The following is a 17,946-nucleotide window of genomic DNA, read 5'->3' as shown; positions in this document are numbered from 1 at the left end:
GCCCCCTAGGAGCCGCATGGGTCCTCTCACACTGCACCTGGTTCACCAACCCCTGCCTGGAACAAGGGCCCCTCCGCCTCACTCTTCTGGAACAGGGCATGCACAGGGACCAGGGTGCCCCCTTTCACTTCCACCTGCATGGGGCTGGGTACCCTCCCTTTGATGAAGTGGGAATTTGGGGTAATATTTCTAGATCCCTGGGCGTGCCTCAGTTTCCTCTGGATGTTGCATTGTTAATCCAGTCACCTGGATAGTGACATCTGGCACCCAGAGCCCCCACAGGATGACTCCCCACCTCTCTGCAGGGAAGCTGAAAAGAACGCAGCTCAAGGAGCACGGCCTGGGGAAGGTGTGAGGGGGGATGGGAGGTGGGGCTCTCACCTGTGACCTGACCAAGGAGAGACTCAGGGGCTGGAGAAAGGGGTTCACTGCAGCCTGGCTGGGCTCTGGGCTGGCCAGCATGGTCTGTGCTTTTCCCTTCAGATCTCTGGACTACCCTAAGAACTCCCAGGGCCTTGTGCCAGGTGTCTAACAAACCCCACTGTGTCAGCAATGCTGTGAGCATCACTGCTCAGACCTGCGTGCCTTAGACTCCCCCAGGACTCTGCTTGGATCTACTGAGTAGAGCTCAGCCTGGGATGCAGAGGTTCTGGAGGCCAGGGTGCAGGCCAGGGGGGCGTGAGTCCTGGCCTAAAGAGAGAGGGAGACCTCAGGGGGTCTGGTACATAACGGGCTCTTCCCAGGGACTGCTCTAAAGCTGGGGTGTACTGCCAATCCTGGGGATCCATGACACTCCCCCTCCCTGACACTCCCCTTGGGAACCAGGGGAGCCACCTTCAACCTTCCCCATCCAGAACAGTGCAGAACCCTTTTCCCCACCGGAAACAGGGTGTCCCCTCTTTCACCCTCCCCTGCCCAGGACAGAGAGGTTCCCCCAGGAACAGGACACCCCCCCTTCACCCTCTATCATTGGGAACAGCTCCCCCAACACAGCATACTGCTCACTTTCTCCACCTGGAACAAGCCCCCCCAGAACAGAGCATCCTGGCCCCCTCTGCCAGCTGGAACTGCACCCCCCCCAAACAGCAACTGGGTCCCCCACTTGGAACAGCCCCCCTTTCGCAACCTGGAACTGCCCCCTACTCCCTCCAGACAGAGCATCCTGCCTGCTCTCTGAACACAGCAGGCAGCCTCCCCCACCCGAGCTGAGCAGCCCCCCTGGACAGAGCACCCCACCCCCACCTGGAACAGCCCCCCCAGAACAGAGCACACCCCCGGCACTTCCGGTCTCAGTCACGTGGGGCCGGCTAGCCCCGCCCGCCCAGCTGCGGCGCCACCACCTCTCTGGGTCCGCGCGCGGGACGCCGCTCCGCTCCTGGACTCTTGCGGGGCGGGGAGCGGAACACATTGTCCAATCAGAGCAGCAGGGCGGGATTTGGTTTGTGTGACAGCTCTCTTGGCCAATCAAGGCGGCAATGCTGCGCAAAGCACGTAGTGCGGGTGACGGGCAGCGCTACGCAATCGGCGACGGCAGGGCGGCCCGCGAACGCCATGAGCGGCAGCGCGGAGCCTGACCCCGCCCCCGCGGCCCCGGCCCCGCTCCCGGCCCCCGAGAGCAAAGCGAGCCCGGCCGCCGGGGGCAGCGCGGCCCTGGGGCCTCCCGTGCCGGCGGGGGGCGGGGCGCGGGGCGCCGAGGGGGGGCCCGGCGTGCGGGGGCCCGGTGAGAGGGGGGCTCGGTCCCGGCGGGGGAGGGGGCAGTCCGAGGGAACCGGGCTTCCCGGGGGGGGGGGGAAGGGGTACACCAGGGGCGGGTTGCGAGGAGCGGGGTTCCCAGGGGGGGTCCCGGCGGGGGAGGGGTGGCACGGGGCCTGGGGGTGGAGGGGGTAGTCCGAGGGAACCGGGCTTCCCGGCGGGGGGGGGGGGAAGGGGTACACCAGGGGCGGGTTGCGAGGAGCGGGGTTCCAAGGGCGGGTCCCGGCGGGGGAGGGGGTAGTACGGGGCCTGGGGGTGGAGGGGGCAGTCCGAGGGAACCGGGCTTCCCGGGGGGGGGGAAGGGGTACACCAGGGGCGGGTTGCGAGGAGCGGGGTTCCCGGGGGGGTCCCGGCGGGGGAGGGGGTAGTACGGGGCCTGGGGGTGGAGGGGGTAGTCCGAGGGAACCGGGCTTCCCGGGGGGGGGGGAAGGGGTACACCAGGGGCGGGTTGCGAGGAGCGGGGTTCCAAGGGGGGGTCCCGGCGGGGGAGGGGGTAGTACGGGGCCTGGGCTCCCAGAGGTGGAAGGACTAGTCCAGGGTGTGGGGACCAGGCTTCTGGGGGGGGTGGGGCGGTGTCACTGCTTGTCTCTGGTCAGCCCTGACCCACGCTCTCTCGCAGGGCCCATCTCCACGGTGGTGGCTGCAGCCCCCTCCGACGGGCCCCTGTCCAACGGGGTCTACGTACCCCCCAGCGCGGCCAACGGAGATGTCAAACCCGTGGTCTCCACCACTCCCCTGGTCGACTTCCTGATGCAGCTGGAGGACTATACCCCTACGGTATGGGGCTGGGGGCTAGGACTCCATGGTTCCACCCCTGGCTCGGGGGGCTGGGATCCAGGACTCCAGGGTCTGGGGAATTAGGGGTTTGAGCCTTGTTAGTGCCACTGTGTGAGTGGTTTGGGGTAAGGGCTTTACTGTTGGGGTGGAGGGGTAGTTAAAAGTTTGTCCCCTTTAATACTTTCCCTTCTTCTCAGATCCCAGATGCTGTCACAGGCTACTACCTCAACAGAGCTGGATTTGAGGCCTCTGATCCGCGCATGTAAGTGATGCATGGTACTATTTGCACAATCTTCAGCCACCCCGAGTAGAGACCCCCCATGTTAGGTCTTGGTGCTCTGGGGTCCAGAAGGCACTTGTCAGCCCTGGCCACCCATACTCAGTGTGCTTTCTCTGACTGCAGCATTCGTCTCATCTCACTGGCTGCCCAGAAGTTTATTTCGGACATTGCCAATGATGCCCTGCAACACTGCAAGATGAAGGGCACAGCTTCCGGCAGCTCCCGCAACAAGAGTAAGGTGAGGGTCTGCCCTGGGAAGAGGCTGTGAGGGGACAGCCAGCAGGGCAGGGGAAGACCCTGTCCCAGGGGAGCTGTTCCTCTGGCTTGGGCACAAGGCCCTCCCACGGGTGGCCAAATGAAATTCAACATGGTTACATGCAAAGTAAAGCCACTGAAGAACTGTGAACTCCTCATACACCTCACAGGGTTTAAATGAATTGTATTGGCTAAGGGAAGGGAGCTGGGTGTCAGTGCGGGCAATGGAGACCTCCCCTCTGTGCACTACTGCAGGCAAAACAAGCAAACCATGTTTAGTAGTATAAGGAATAGGACGGAGAATATTCTAATGCCTTTGAAACAAGCAGTGATGTGGCCCTATCTGGATGCTGCAGGATTGGTCGCGTCTCTCACAGGATAGGGCAGAACTAGAGGGGCTCAGACAAAGGCACCAGGAATGGTCAAGTGCCTGGAAAAACTCTTCTTTGTAGTATGCAGTGTTGGTCCCAGGATATTAGAGAGACAAGGTGGATGAGGTAAAGTCTTTTATTGCACCAGCTCCTCTTGAGAGGCTTGAGCTTCCACAGAGCTCTGCTTCAGGTCTGGGAAATCCAAGCCAGGCAAAGCTTGTATTTCACCGTGACACTTGGAGTGAATGTCGGATGGCTGTCCTCAGGCTGCCTGGGATTTCTTGTATGATTTCCAGGTGACTTTCTTCCAGTGTATGGGAGCACGTGGTGATTGTGGTTCCTTAGCCTTTCTGAAGTCTGGCTGCAGAGAGTCTGGCCACTGAGATCCCTGGGGAGGATGTGCTGTTTCTTGTGTTTGCTCAGGAAGTATAGGTCACTGTTAAGAGCTGTTGAGCTCTGTGTAAGGGGGACAGCTTGTCTCTGTCTCCAACATAAGGTGGTCCAATTCCCTGCCCCACCTTGTCTCTTCAAGGGGACGGGGTAGGGGGGTGCCCAGCAGCAGCTTCCCTGCTGTTGCTGACACTGCCTCCTGTCCCTGCAGGATAAGAAGTACACGCTGACCATGGAGGACCTGATGCCAGCGCTTGCAGAATATGGCATCAATGTGAAGAAGCCGCACTATTTCACCTAGCGTCCGAGCTGAGCCGCAGGCCCTGCCCCTCGATGGGTGAAGGGCAGGAGCTCTGCTCTGGTCTGTTATTAAACAGTTGATGTTGGCTGGTGGTTTGTGTGTGAGGGGCTGTTTGCTGCCTCTGCCCTTGCTAATGCCTTGCCCTGGCCTAGGGTGCAGGGGCTGGTGTCGGTGGGACACACAGCCCCTCAGGCTCTGCTCTGGGAATGGAGAATGTGGATTGGCGCAGGTGCTGTATGTCAGTGCAGGGGAGCTAACCTCATTCTCACACGCTTGTGGGGGGAGGGTAGCAGGCTGGAGAACTCCCCCATCCTGGGTTCTGTGTCTAACACATTTTGGGGTTTGGGGCCTTGGGCTGGTTGGTGGATGCATTTGACCTCTGGATGCTACAGATGGTGCTGCTGTTGCATGGGCCCTGCAGGCCAAATGGCTGAACCTTGGGGGCTCCCCATGCCCTGCTCTGAGGCTCCTCATTGCCTGTGCCAGGTATGTGGAATGAGGGGCTGGCCCCACCCCATAGTTGGGAGAGAGACATGCCAGCTGTGTGTGCATGGCCATGTGCTCCCACCTGGTCCCACAGGGGTAAGCAGTGCTCTAGGATCAGCATGCAGCAAGAGCTGAGCTCAGCTCCTCCTCAAAACTCCTGCAACTCCCTCTGAGTTCTAGGCTGGGAAGGGATCGCAGGCCAGAGGACACTAAGCTAGGGGCACCCCCAGCTCTGGGGGTCACAGCAGGGAGAGCCCTGTGCCCCAGAGGACAGCCGGAGGATTTGTGTCCCCCCCCCCCGCCCATCCAAGGCCAGACAGGCTCATTGTGAACATCTAGCCTGACCCCCTCTCTAACAGGCCAGAGCCCTGCGCCCCAAGAACTCCTTGAGATTCTCTTTGGGGACAGTGTTCTTGCTGGGTGAATCACACAGGGCTAGTTTTCATAACAAAAGGTTTATTTCAGCTGGCAGCTCTTCCATGTGGCCTGGTTGGAAATTACTTTAAAAGGTGAAGCACAAAGCCAGAACAGCACTAGGTGCAGGCAGACAAGTGAGGCCCTGTCCTGAGAGGAGGGCACTGGGATGGGGGTAATTTATATATAATATTAAGAGGGGTGAGGTGTCGTTCTGTGCCTGTGAAAGCGAGGAGAGGCGTAAGGTGCTGGGTGGCTCCAAGGCCTGACCTTAGCCTTGTGACTAATAGCCACCCTCACCCCTTAGCAGGTGCTGGCTCAGGCCAGGCCCCAGGGCCAGCCTGTACCCACAGTTGTGGGGAAGGGTGGAAGTGGCTGTTGTGCAGTGGGTCCTGGGAGCCTCAGGGTTGGTGGCTGGAGCAGGAAGCTTGCAGGGCGGCTCCAGGGGAGACAGCACCATCCGTACCATGTGTCTGTGGCCGGCTCAGGTTGCAGGGTCTGGGAAAGCACCAGCACCGCCTGCTGGGAAGGGCGGGGCACCTCCTGAAGGCACTTGGATGGGGTGGGGGCAGCTTGGCAGCAGCAAGCAGCAGGGGGCTGGCCCCTATTTCTCCTGCATCTTCTCCAGGATGGGGACGATCATGTCGAACTTGGGCCGTTTTGCAGGGTCCTCATTCATACAGATCTTCATCAACTTGCAGATGTGTGGGGAGATGCCAGGCGGGATGGTCGGGCGTAGCCCCTCCAGTGCCACCTGGAGGCAAGCAGGATGAGAGCTGGGGACAGGCCTGCACCAAGGCCACCCCCCGCTGGATCCTTCCCACCCACGCCCTGTGGGTGACACGAGCAGCTGGGCCTGTGGGCCACCCCAGCCTCTCTCCAGTGAGCTGTGGGGGGCTGGGCCCTGCTTCCCCACTCACCTTCATGCCAATCTCCATATTGGACAGGTCTGCGAAGGGCACCTCGCGTGTCACCAGCTCCCACAGCAGCACTGCAAAGCTCCACATGTCCGCCGAGCGCCGGTTGATTTCCTCTGGCTTCTTCTGCAGTGCTGCAGGGAAGCCAGCGGGAGAGCTATGAGCGTAGTGCGGGGGAGGGGTCAGGGAGAGCGCACCCCAGGAAGGGGCATCCAGCCACCAGGCCAGGAGGTAGCAGCCCCCTCTTGGGAGGGGTAGAGCTGTGGTAACACCCACAGGTTCCTGGCACTCACCCTCAGGCGCCACCCAGGCTGGGGCATACATCCTGCCTGGGCACTGGAAGGAGAATTTCACGTCGGCCATGCTGATACGCGCCGTCATGTCCTCGTCGATCTGCAGGGAGAGAGGCGGTCAGCCAGCAGCCTGGCCCCCTGGAGTGCTGAGAGCCCCATGCCCCTGCACTCACCATGATGCTGCGGCTGTTGAGATTGTGGCGTGGGATGAGGGGCTCCAGTGTGTGCAAGAAGGCCATGCCCCGGGCGATGTCCAGGGCAAACTTCACTGCTTGCATCTGATCCACCACAAAGTCTGCAGGGAGACAGTGAGCATCAGCGCGGGGGGGTGGGAGGTGGGGCCAGCACCAGGGGAATGGAGGGACTAGGGGAGCTGGATGCAGGGCTGCTGCCAGGGATATGGACAGATGAAGGAAGTGGCGCCAATGCCAGCACTGATGGGGACGGATAGAGGGACTAGGGGAGTGGGACGTGGGGCCAGCACCAGGGACGGCTGGATGAGGGGAGCGGGGCTGGTACCGGGGGACGGATAGAGGGACAAGGGGAGAGGAACACAGGGCTGGCACCAGGGACAGCTGGATGAGGGGAGTGGAAGGGGCAGGTGCAGGACTGAGGCCGGCGCTGGGGGACGTGGCGAATGGGATGGGGGCGTGTCTGTGCTGCGTGTGTAGAACACGGTGAGGGGGTGCTAGAGGCTGGGACTGACTAAGGCAATTGCAGGATGGGACTCCCGCAGCCCCCAAGTGCTGAAGGCCAGGTAGGACAGGCCCCAGGGGTGAATTCTGGGCCAGTTCTAGTACCAGAAGGTGTCATGTCGTGTCTCCCCCACCCTGCAGTGGTTTTCCTTGGCCTAGGAGCGTGCGGCACGTTCCCGGCCCTGAAACTCACTCGTCCCCTCGTGTAAGACGTTGTAGAGGGAGCCGTACGGCATCCAGTGCGTGATGATGATTGGGTGCGGGGCGGGGGGTGACTGGCAGGCCCCCAGCACTGGCAGAACATTGGGGTGTGAGAAGATCCTGGAAGAGAGAGGAATGTGAGAACAGTGAGCTCCCTGCCCCTGCCAGTCCCAGGGTCCCCAGCACCTACCGGAGCTTGGGATGCTCCTCGTTGAAGTCTCGGCTTTTCCGTGTTGTCCAGTCCCGAATTTTCATCACTTTGATAACGATGTCATTGCCCTGCCAGCGCCCCTTCCACAGCTGCAGGGAGACAGAACAGAGTCAGCCGGGGGGCAGGGCAGAGCCAGGGACAGGGTCAGTCGGGGTGTCAGTCAGGGATGGGGGGAGCCGGGCGGAGATGGGGACAGAGCAGCGACAGGACAGGGTTAGTCGGAGGGGCAGGGGACAGGGTTGGCTGGGGTGAGCCAGCAGATGGGTGGGTGGGGACGTGTGTCAGGGTCGGGCAGGGCAGGGACACAGCCTGACCACTAGGTACTTACATGCCCCGTCCCCCCACTGCCAGTGGCCATGCCCCTCATTTGTTAATGGAGTCTCCTCTCCTACCCCCCAAGGGGCAGGGATGGGCTCCTACCCCATGGCCCAGAGGGGAGCTGGGCAACGAGATGCTGAGGGACGGTCCCAGGCCCTGTGCAGGGAGCAGCCCCACTGTGGGGCTGGCCCCCTCTCCCTGGCCAGGCAGAGGCTCCTACCCCCCGGGGCCCGCCACACATGCCCCCCACCCACCTCTCCTGACTGGTTCTCGTTGAGTTTGTGGCCCAGGCTCAGCTGCTTGAAGTCTATACCGGCCAGTTTGTTCAGGGTCCCGTTTCCTGCCATGAGAAAGGGAGACACTGTCGCACCCCAGGGACCCCTGCACACACCCCGCCCTCTGCCATTCTCTGCACCAAGAAGGGGGTGGGGGGCTGAGCACTGGGGGATCCCCACACTCAATCTCCCCCACCCTGGGGCTCCCTCCCTATGGAGGGACTTTGCCCTCCTCCCCCCTACACAAACCCACCGGACGTGCCCCAAGCTGCCTCCTGGGGGACACCCACACGTTCCTCCCCCGTCCCAGCCGGGGCCCGGGTCCTTACGGGGCCGCGTGCGAGTGGTGCCCTTCCAGAAGGTGTCCTTGTAGGGGATCTTGGTCAGGCTCTGGCCCAGCTTCTCTGCACGCTCTGGGGAGATGGAGACATTGAGCACTATGGGGCTGGGCGGGGCAGGCCGGAGCAGCCAGAACTGAACCTCAGGGCTCTTGTGACCACTGGGCCAGTCATTTCTGTCTGCTGGGGAACTAACTACAGAAAATCGGTCGAGTAGTTTTCCTACGGACTGTTGAAGCAGATGCAAGAGCAGCACCCAGTCTGCACTGAGCCGGCCAAGGGGGCCTAGCTGACATCGCTCAAGGGCCATGAGGTGCACAGAGGTGAGTTTAATTGGTGAACGAAATAATGAGCTGAACTATGCTGGCCCTTTACCATCTTCCTGTTTGGGGTACAGAGAAACGCTCAGCTCCTTGTTCCTGCCCCCAGGCTGGGAGATGCAGGCCAGCCAGCAGGGTCTCTCTTGAGGCGCCTAAGAGCCGTTCTGTCTCCCTCCCTTGTTACTTTCTGCCCCCCTCTTCCTTCCTCCTATCCCCTCTCTCGCTTTTCACAGGATCCTGAAATCAACTGTATGGAGCACACAGCCCAGGGAGATGCAGCAGCCCACCAATCCTGCCCTGTCCAAGGAGAAGTGACCCAGCGAGGTGACATTCCTCACAGGAGCCAGGCTCCAGAGCTACATGGGTTGTAGTCAGGAGCCACTTCCTCACTGTTCCATTGTCCTACTGGTCTTGTGAAGGCCTCGGGAGGTCATGGGAACTCCTTGGCTGGAGGTTTCCAAAGGAGGCTGGGATAGGTTAGACCCAACAAATCCTGCATAATGGTGGGAGTCAGACCAGCTGACCCTAGTGGGCCCTTCTAACCTGCCATCCCAAAGCATCCAACAGCCACCCAGTGTTCCATGAACCCCAACGAACGCTGTATGCCCCCCACCTTTTCTATCCTTTCTTCTCCATGCTGGGGCTGTTTCTAACAAACAGAAGTGGATCCCTTCGCACAGCAGGACAGAGTAAAATTAACCTCTTCCTTTCCCGCAAAGACAGGCAGATGGTAAAATGAAACTCTCACAATCTGCCTCCAAAACGACTCAGGGTTTGATTATGCAAAACAAACACAAGGCCAGCTTGGCTTGTTTTGGTTTCTTGTTCTTTCTGGGTTTTGATCAACAAACTTCCAACGTTGGAATGAATGCATTGGAGTATCTGCTAGGAAGAGCAAAGCCCTGAGCCTGAGTACTGTTCCCAGTCCCACCGTGGAAGAGTTTCACACCTTTAAGTCTTGGAGAGCAAAACAACAGAGCCCTGGGCTAGCAATAGAGCTGAGGGAGCATGGCGGGACGGGGGTGCAGGGTGGCAGGATCAGAAATGAGGGGGGAGGTTGGAGATGGGATAGTTGGGGGGGTAACTTGGTGTAGTTGGGGCAAAGGGATTAGGGGGTGGGGATCATTGGGGCAGGGGGAGCAGAAGTAGGGGGTCACGTGGGGGTGCGGGGTGGGAGGGGGGGGTCACAGGGGTGGGGGGTGCAGGGGCGGGGAGTTCCTACCTTTCAGCAGTTCGCGCAGTGGTACCTTGGCCTTGTCCACAGGCATCTCGCCATATTTGTTGGAGATGCTGACAAGGGCCCCGCTGCTCACCAGGTCCTGTGGGGGCAGGGACAGGGTGAGAACCCAGTGCCCAGCCCCCCATTCCACCCTGACCCCTGCTTGTGGGGCCCTGCTCACCTCAGCCACCTGGTCGTGCCCCCAGAAGCAGGCGTAGTGCAGCGGCGTGTTCCCATGCTCATTCACTGCATTGATGTCTGCTTTGAACTGGATCAGCTGGGAGGGAAGAGACAGCAGCCTCAGTGGGGGGGGGGGGGGGGGGACGGCGGGGACACACACACACTCCCTCCAGACACCCCAGCTCCAGCCTCTGCATGCTGAGGGAAAGGGCAGGGCACTGGCTGGGGGGAGGGGGCTGCCTGTAAAGTGGATGCTCTCAGTAGGGGGAGCCACAGGGAGGGGCCAGAGCACTGGCTGTAGGGGCAGGCAGCATTGGGGGGGGAGAAACTATCCCCATACGGGGTGCTAGCTGTGGGGAGCCCCAACACAGGGGCGGGGGAACCCCTGCACAGGGGCAGGGAGCTGGCTGGGGGGGGCTCAGTGGGGGGGGCCCCCTCAGGGTGGGGGCTGGCAGGGGGGCTTGACGGGGGGAGCCCCTGCACAGGGGTGGGGGAGCCCCCTCAAAGGGGTGGGGGCTGGCAGGGGGTAGCCCTAGCACAGTTGCGGGGGGCTCGGTGGGGGGCAGCCCCACCCAGTACCTTCTGCACAATGTCCCGGTGCCCATGGCTGGCCGCCAGATGCAGCGGGGTGTCGTCACCGCGGTTCATAACGTTGATGCGGGCGCCCCGCATGATGAGCATGTCCACCACGGTGGAGCGGCCCTCACGGCAGGCCCAGTGCAGGGGGCTGAATCCATGGTCATCCCTGGGGAGGATGGGGGGTGAGTTCTGGGGGGGCAAAGCCAGCACCATGCCCCAGCGGCCCCTCCTCTGCCTGGGTTGGTTCAGGGATCCCCCAAGGCATCTGAGGCCATGGGCGCCGGGATCAGGGAGGCAGCTGGCCTGAACCCCATGCATGTGAGGCTGGGCTGGGGGACAGGGAGCAGCCAGAGGGGGAAGGGTCACAAGCCAAGGGGGACAGGAGGGGTAAAAAGGCAGTAGTTTGGGGAACCCCAAGCCCTGGCAATGGGCTGTGGGAGCGAGGGGCCTGGGGGGACTGTCTCCAGTCCTCTCCCAACCACCATGTACAGGGGGACCCAGCGGCTCTGCCCCAGTCTCAACTGCTCCCGGCTGAGTCTGGCCTGGAATCCCTCCCCCCACCCCACTTCCTAGTAAGGGACGCTGAGAGAGGCCAGGCCTTAAAAGGAGATTCCAGCCTGGCAGGGGGTGGGGGGAGAGAAAGGGGAGCTCCCCGACCTGGCGCTCAGCCCTGCCACAGCTTGGCCCCACAGCCCCAGGGAGTGCACCCTCCACCCAGCCTGGCCCCGCAGCCCCAGGGACCCTCCCCCCACCCGTCCGGCCCCACAGCCCCAGGGACCCTCCCCCCACGCGTCCAGCCCCACAGCCCCAGGAAGTCCGCCCCCCCCACCCACAGCTGCACAGCCCCGGGGAGCACCCCCATCATACAGTCCAGCCCTTGAGAACTCCTCCTCTCCACCCCACCCACCCCCACAGCCCCAGGGAGCCTCCCCTAACCAGTCCAGCCCCATAGTCTCAGAAAGCCCCCCCTCCACCCAATCCAGCCCCAGGAGCATGTGCCCCATGCTGTCCTGCCCACAGCTCTGGGAGCTCTCAGCCCCAGCCCCCTACCCTCCATGGACATAGCACTGGTGACCTGTCCACGCTCCACAATCTCCCCTGCGGCTCCCCATTCCCCACCACTACCACCAGCAGGCTGCCAGCCCTGGTTCTGGCCCCACTGTGGCACCTATCCTGCCAGTGCTCCCTCCCTCAGCCCTGGCCCTGCTGTGGCACCTGTCCTACCAGGACCCCCGCCCCCCCCCAGCCCTGCTGTGGCACCTCTCCTGCCAGCACCTCCCCCACCCGGCCCCTTCCACCAAGGGGACCGAGTCCTGGGACAGAGCAGCAGAATGGAACCTGCCCCGCTTGGCTCAGCAGTGGCTCCTGAAGGGCTGAGCCCTGGGTGTGGGGAGTCTCTGGGAGCTCGGGGCAGTGGGATGGATGTGGTGGGGCAGCCCCTGCGTGCATAGCCAGGCAGAGCTCTGATGATGGGGTGGGCTGGCTTGGGGGCGAGGATGGAGCAGGCAGACCCGAGAGATTCCCCACAGGATTCGCAGCGCCAGCAGCTCAGTCCCTCCACGCCAAACAGCCCAGCCGTGCTCCTGGGGCCAGCAACGCTACCAGGCAGGGACGCAAGAGGGAGACCACTGCGCCCACTGCCTGGCCCAGGAGCCATCGCTCCGGCTTGGGCACAAAGAGAACAGTGATTCCCTCGGGCCCCAGCCCCCTAAGGGCCCCACAGAGCCAGAGAAATGGCTCTGCCCATGCCTGGGGGCTGGGAGCCAGCTGCTCCTCTTGAGGCCCCAGCTCCAGGCATGTGCTGCTCAGCCCGTGCCTTAGCAATGTCGTAACTTCCTGCTCTGGCGGGAGTGCTGAATTCCTCCCCACCCTGCGGGCCGCAGAGAGTTCATGGGACACAGCTGCCGAGCAGCAGGGTCATCAACACCCCGGGGGGCCCAGCTGAGCCCCCCATCCCCAGCAGGGTGCCCAGACCTAATGCCCCTCCTCGCAGGGTGCCCACACCCACCGCCCCTCCCCCAAAGGGTGCCCCTGCCTACTGCCCCTCCCTGGCAAGGTGCCCTCCCCCACTGCCCCTCCCCCACCGGGTGCCCACACCCAACCCCCACCAGGTGCCCATGCCCACTGCCCATCTCCCGCAAGGTGCTCTTGCCCACTGCCCCTCCCCTCAGGGTATCCATGCCCATCCCCCACAGGGTGCCCACGCCCAACCCCCAATGCCCATCACGGTGCCCACACCCACCGCCCCTCCCCAGTAGGGTGCCATGCCCAACCCCCACAGAGTGCCCAGGCCAGTCCCTCACAGGGTGCCCACATCCAACCCCCACCAGATGCACATGCAAGGTGCCCTTGCCCGCTGCCCCTCCCCTGCAGGGTGCCCTCGCCCGCCCCAGTCACCCCTGGTTGAGATCGTTCTCAGTGTTGTCCAGCCAGAGGCGCACGGCCACGGCGTTGCCCTCCCGGCACTGCGTGAAGATGTCATCCATCCCGGCTCCTGCAAGGGAGAGGGGACCCGTCAGCAGAGATGCGGGCTGGGCCCCTTGGACCATCCCAGGGACTCTGAGCCCATTTCCTGTGCCTCGCCAGGCCTGGCCCCGCAGCCCATCCCCTGGGCTCTGACCCCCTTCCTCCCACACTGCCCCGGGCACAGCCTGACCCATAGCCCATCCCCTGGGCTCTGACCCCATTCCCCCTCTGCAGGACCAGCCCCCCCAGCCCATCCCCAGCTCAGTGCAACCCTGAGGACGGGGGCTCTCCAAGGAGCCACCTCCCTTGTGTTGCTGCCAGCAAGGGGCTGGGGGCCAAGCAGCCCCCTCCTCTGCCTCACACTGGTTCAGTGCAGTGGAGCAGGACCAGCGAGGCTCCGTGTGAGGGCTGGCAAGTGAGGAAGGGAAGTTCCTGGCTGACACCAGTGTCACGAGTGGCTGTGCTCAGCCCTACGGTGAGCAGCTTCCCTTCCACAGGCTTATCTCTGCACAGAGCCAGCCACTCGCAGGCACAGAGGACGGTGGGGGGTGTGTGGGGAGGATGTGTGAGGCCTTGGAGGCGGGAGAGTGTGGGGACGCTTCCTGCTGTGGTGGTCACCCCCCTTCCCAGCAAAACCACAAGCGGCCTGGCAAGGCCACAGGGCGAGGGGCTGGCACTAGGACACAGTGAATGCAGAACCCAGGAGTCCTGATCCCCATCCAGCCCCCATGCCCTCTCAGAGATGGGGAGGGAACCCAGGAGTCCTGGCACCCGGCTTTTCATTGCTTGACCATGCTCCTCCTTGCCCTCAGGGCAGACGGGCACCCTGCCCAGGACATGGTCAGGCGCCCCGCCTGCGACGCATGCCAGTGGGGAAGCACCACCTGAGCAAGGGCTCATGTCTGGCCAGCCCTGTTTCTGCCCCAGCTGAGGAGACTGGGCAGGCTGGAACCAGTGCCCTGCAGAGGGGAGTATGGGGGGGCTGCGGCTGTCCCTAGGTGGGTCCCGTGCCTGCGATCAACCCTCTGTTAGCCAGGACCCTTCCCCAGAGGCAGTGCCCTCGAAGGGTTACTTCCAGGGGTGGGGGGGTTCAGCCTGGCCCAGCTGGCGCGCAGCCCTTCCATCTTCCCGGGGTTCCAGCTCTGTTTCCATTGGCAGGAGCTGGGAATATTTCACATCCCTGCTCTGGCAGCCTGTGCTGAGCCTCTCCCCTCCGCCAGGCGCAGGGTCGAAGGCACCCATGGGAACGTGCCCTTGCACCGGGCCAGGGGCAGGATGCTGCCGGGAGTGGGGGGGGGGCAGGAGAGCACCCAGTGGCTCAGACAGGGTTCAGCATGTGCACACCAGAGCAGAGGCTGTGACTCCAGCAGTCAGCAAAGCACTTCCATAGCTAAAACCGTGGGGTGCAGGGAGTGGGGTGGGGCACTTTGCCCTCGCAGCCACTGCTGGTGCTGGGGGCACAGTGCAGGGCAGGGGTGACTGAGGGCTGGCCCTCTGCAGGCGGCACCCCACAATAAATGCTAACAGACGCTCTGGTTTCCTTTCCTGGGGGCAGCTCCTAATGCAGAGACACAGGCAGTGCCAGGCACGGAGGGGAATCGGGAGGCTTTTTATCCCCACAGAGCAGGGACCCCACAGGGACTGGAACCAGAGAGAGGGGAGCAGTGGGTGCTGGATCACTGATCCCCTGGGCATGACAAACAGCCTGGAACCCCACCCAGTCAGCCTGTGTCAGAACCCGCCAGCAGCCTTCCCACCCCATATGTGCCTCATCCCCTGATCCCGATGTTCTGTCATGTGCCCCCAGCTCACCCTGCGCCCCCCGGCTCAGCCACATGCCCACGCCCCGTTCTCCTGTCTGTACCCACTCAACCATGCACCTGCCACTCGCTTCCCTCAGGCCCACTGTGCTGCGTGCCTCCAGCTCCACTCGCCCGCTCCACCACGCGTCCTCCTCGCCTGGGCCCGCTCCACCATATGCCCCGGTCTCCCTCCACCTGCTCCACTGTGCGTCTGCAGCTCCCCCCGCCCGCTCCGCCATGTGCCTCCAGCTCCCCTCGCCCGCTCTGCCACACGCCCTCCTCGCCTGGGCCCGCTCCACCATATGCCCTGCTCTCCCTCCACCTGCTCCGCTGTGCGTCTGCAGCTCCCCCCGCCCGCTCCGCCGCGCGCCCCCCTTGCCTGGGCCTGCTATGCCCCCTCTCCCCCTGGCCGCTCCGCTGTGCGTCTGCAGCTCCCCCGCCCGCTCCGCCATGAGCTTCCAGCTCCCCTCGCCCGCTCCACCACGCATCCTCCTTGCCTGGGCCCGCTCCACCATATGCCCCGCCCTCCCCCCACTCTGCCCCCCCTGCTTTGCCACGCGCCCCCGCGCGCTCCGCTGCACGCCCCCCTCTCCTGGGCCCGCTCCACCGTATGCCCCCCTCTCTCTCCGCCCGCTCCGCCATGCGCCTCCAGCTCCCCTCGCCCGCTCTGCCACGCGCCCCCCTTGCCTGGGCCTGCTATGCCCCCTCCCCTCCGGCCGCTCCGCTGTGCGTCTGCAGCTCCCCCCGCCTGCTCTGCCATGTGTCTCCAGCTCCCCTCGCCCGCTCTGCCACATGCCCTCCTCGCCTGGGCCTGCTCCACAGCATGCCCCGCCCTCCCCCCACTCTGCCCCCCCTGCTTTGCCACGCACCCCGCCCGCTCCGCTGCACGCCCCCCTCTCCTGGGCCCGCTCCACCATATGCCCCGCTCTCCCCCCACTCTGCCCCCCCTGCTTTGCCACGCACCCCCGCCCGCTCCGCTGCACGCCCCCCTCTCCTGGGCCCGCTCCACCGTATGCCCCCCTCTCCCTCCGCCTGCTCCACTGCACAGCTCCAGCTCCCCTCGCCCGCTCCGCCACGCGCCCTCCTCGCCTGGGCCCGCTCCACCATATGCCCTGCTCTCCCTCCACCTGCTCCACCATGTGCTTCCAGCACCCCCCGCTCGCTCCGCCGCGCGCCCCCCTTGCCTGGGCCTGCTATGCCCCCTCTCCCCCTGGCCGCTCCGCTGTGTGTCTGCAGCTACCCCTGCCCGCTCCGCCACGTGCCTCCATCACCCCCCGTCCGCTCCGCCACACACCCTCCTTGGCTAGGCCCGCTCCACCATATGCCCCGCTCTCCCCCCACTCTGCTCCCCCGCTTTGCCACGCACCCCCGCGCGCTCCGCTGCACGCCCCCCTCTCCTGGGCCCGCTCCACCGTATGCCCCCCTCTCCCTCCGCCTGCTCCACTGTGCGTCTGCAGCTCCCCCCACCCGCTCTGCCATGTGCCTCCAGCTCCCCTCGCCCGCTCTGCCACACGCCCTCCTTGCCTGGGCCCACTCCACCATATGCCCCGCCCTCCCCCCACTCTGCCCCCCGCCTGCTTTGCCACACCCCCCTCGCCTGGGCCCACTCCACCATATGCCCTGCTCTCCCTCCACCTGCTCCGCCGTGTGCCTCCAGCACCCCCCGCTCGCTCCGCCGCGCACCCCCCCTCGCCTGGGCCTGCTCCATCGTATGCCCCCTCTCCCACAAACTCTGCCCCCGTCTGCTTCGCCCCGCCCTCTCTGCCAGTGCCTCCTTGCCTCGGCCCGCTCCGCCGTGCGCCCCCCTCTCCTCCCGCCCGCTCTGCTGTGCACCTCCAGCTCCCCCCTCCTCCGCATGCCCCCTCCAACTCCCCCCTCCTCCGCATGCCCCCCTCTCCCCCAGCCCGCTGTGCTGCCCACCCCATGGGCCCACTTGGCCCCACTCCTCTTTCCCGGGCCCACTCAGCCATGCGCCCCTCTCTCCCCCAACTCCCCTGGGCCCACTCCGTGTCCCCCTCCCCCAGGCTCGTTCCAGGCCCCCATCTCAACCCCCCAACCCATCTCTCCCTGTGCCAGCTCCACTGTAGGTCCCCAGGCTGCACTGTGCCCCTCGTTCGCCCCTTGACCCCCCAAGTCGCTACATGTCCCCAAGCCCCCCCCCCGCGCTGCATCCATGGAGCAGCGGCTCGTTGGTTGCCCCCCCCCCCCGGCCCTGAAAGCAGGAAACGGCCCGGCCCGCCCGGGGGCGTCGGAGCCGCCGGCCCGTGAACCTCCCCACTGCGCCCCCCCGCCGCGCCGCTACCCGCCCGGCCCCACGGACCCCCCCCGCCCCGGCCCCGCTACCCGCCCGGCCCCACGGACCCCCTCCGCCCCGGCCCCGCTACCCGCCCGGCCCCACGGACCCCCCCCGCCCCGGCCCCGCTACCCGCCCGGCCCCACGGACCCCCCCCGCCCCGGCCCCGCTACCCGCCCGGCCCCACGGACCCCCCCCGCCCCGGCCCCGCTACCCGCCCGGCCCCACGGACCCCCCCCCGGCCCCGCTACCCGCCCGGCCCTACGGACCCCCCCCCGGCTCCGCTACCCGCCCGGCCCCACGGACCCCCCCCCGGCTCCGCTACCCGCCCGGCCCCACGGACCCCCCCCGGCTCCGCTACCCGCCCGGCCCCACGGACCCCCCCGCCCCGGCCCCGCTACCCGCCCGGCCCCACGGACCCCCCCGCCCCGGCCCCGCTACCCGCCCGGCCCCACGGACCCCCCCCCGGCCCCGCTACCCGCCCGGCCCTACGGACCCCCCCCCCGGCTCCGCTACCCGCCCGGCCCCACGGACCCCCCCCGCCCCGGCCCCGCTACCCGCCCGGCCCCACGGACCCCCCCCGCCCCGGCCCCGCTACCCGCCCGGCCCCACGGACCCCCCCCGGCCCCGCTACCCGCCCGGCCCCACGGGCCCCGCCGAGCCCCGCTCCGACCCTCCCTCACCGCTCCCGGCCGCTTCGCTCCGGGCGGCTCCGAGTCCGACTCGGGGAAGCGGCGGGACCCGGCCCCGCCCGCTGGAGCGGCCTGAGCGCAGCGGCCCCTGGCGGCGACTCTGGGATTTGCACGGAGAGAC

The 17,946-nt window shown here is 65.3% G+C and overlaps 2 protein-coding genes across 4 annotated transcripts; one reads left to right on the top strand and one right to left on the bottom strand.

The window, feature by feature from the left end:
• Nucleotides 1-1,551: 1,551 nt before the first annotated feature.
• On the top strand, nucleotides 1,552-4,211 carry TAF10 (TATA-box binding protein associated factor 10). Its single transcript, XM_050924603.1, has 5 exons — nucleotides 1,552-1,720; nucleotides 2,372-2,529; nucleotides 2,727-2,791; nucleotides 2,933-3,047; nucleotides 4,037-4,211. The coding sequence occupies exons 1-5, from the start codon at nucleotides 1,552-1,554 to the stop codon at nucleotides 4,124-4,126; spliced, it is 597 nt and encodes a 198-aa protein (XP_050780560.1). The 3' UTR covers nucleotides 4,127-4,211.
• Nucleotides 3,558-17,909, bottom strand: ILK (integrin linked kinase). 3 transcript variants are annotated; one of them, XR_007769541.1, is made up of 14 exons: nucleotides 17,817-17,909; nucleotides 12,970-13,066; nucleotides 10,573-10,738; nucleotides 9,995-10,090; nucleotides 9,817-9,913; nucleotides 8,266-8,349; nucleotides 7,916-8,001; nucleotides 7,323-7,432; nucleotides 7,125-7,252; nucleotides 6,410-6,531; nucleotides 6,237-6,336; nucleotides 5,947-6,077; nucleotides 5,493-5,780; nucleotides 3,935-4,030 (listed from the first exon to the last, which is right to left on the bottom strand). XR_007769541.1 is itself a non-coding variant. In XM_050924534.1 (13 exons), the coding sequence occupies exons 2-13, from the start codon at nucleotides 13,056-13,058 to the stop codon at nucleotides 3,875-3,877; spliced, it is 1,365 nt and encodes a 454-aa protein (XP_050780491.1). In that variant the 5' UTR covers nucleotides 13,059-13,066; nucleotides 17,817-17,909; the 3' UTR covers nucleotides 3,558-3,874. The 3 variants fall into 3 exon arrangements, 2 of the variants coding, with proteins under 2 accessions (XP_050780491.1, XP_050780493.1); XM_050924534.1 differs by lacking the exon at nucleotides 5,493-5,780 and having other exon boundaries at nucleotides 3,558-4,030; XM_050924536.1 differs by lacking the exon at nucleotides 3,935-4,030 and having other exon boundaries at nucleotides 4,298-5,780.
• Between the last annotated feature and the right edge of the window lie 37 nt (nucleotides 17,910-17,946).

Source organism: Gopherus flavomarginatus, chromosome 1 (assembly GCF_025201925.1).
Source record: "Gopherus flavomarginatus isolate rGopFla2 chromosome 1, rGopFla2.mat.asm, whole genome shotgun sequence".
NCBI lineage: Eukaryota > Metazoa > Chordata > Testudines > Testudinidae > Gopherus > Gopherus flavomarginatus.
Note: the sequence above shows the minus strand (reverse complement) of the source record. Positions and strands in the feature narration are given on the sequence as shown.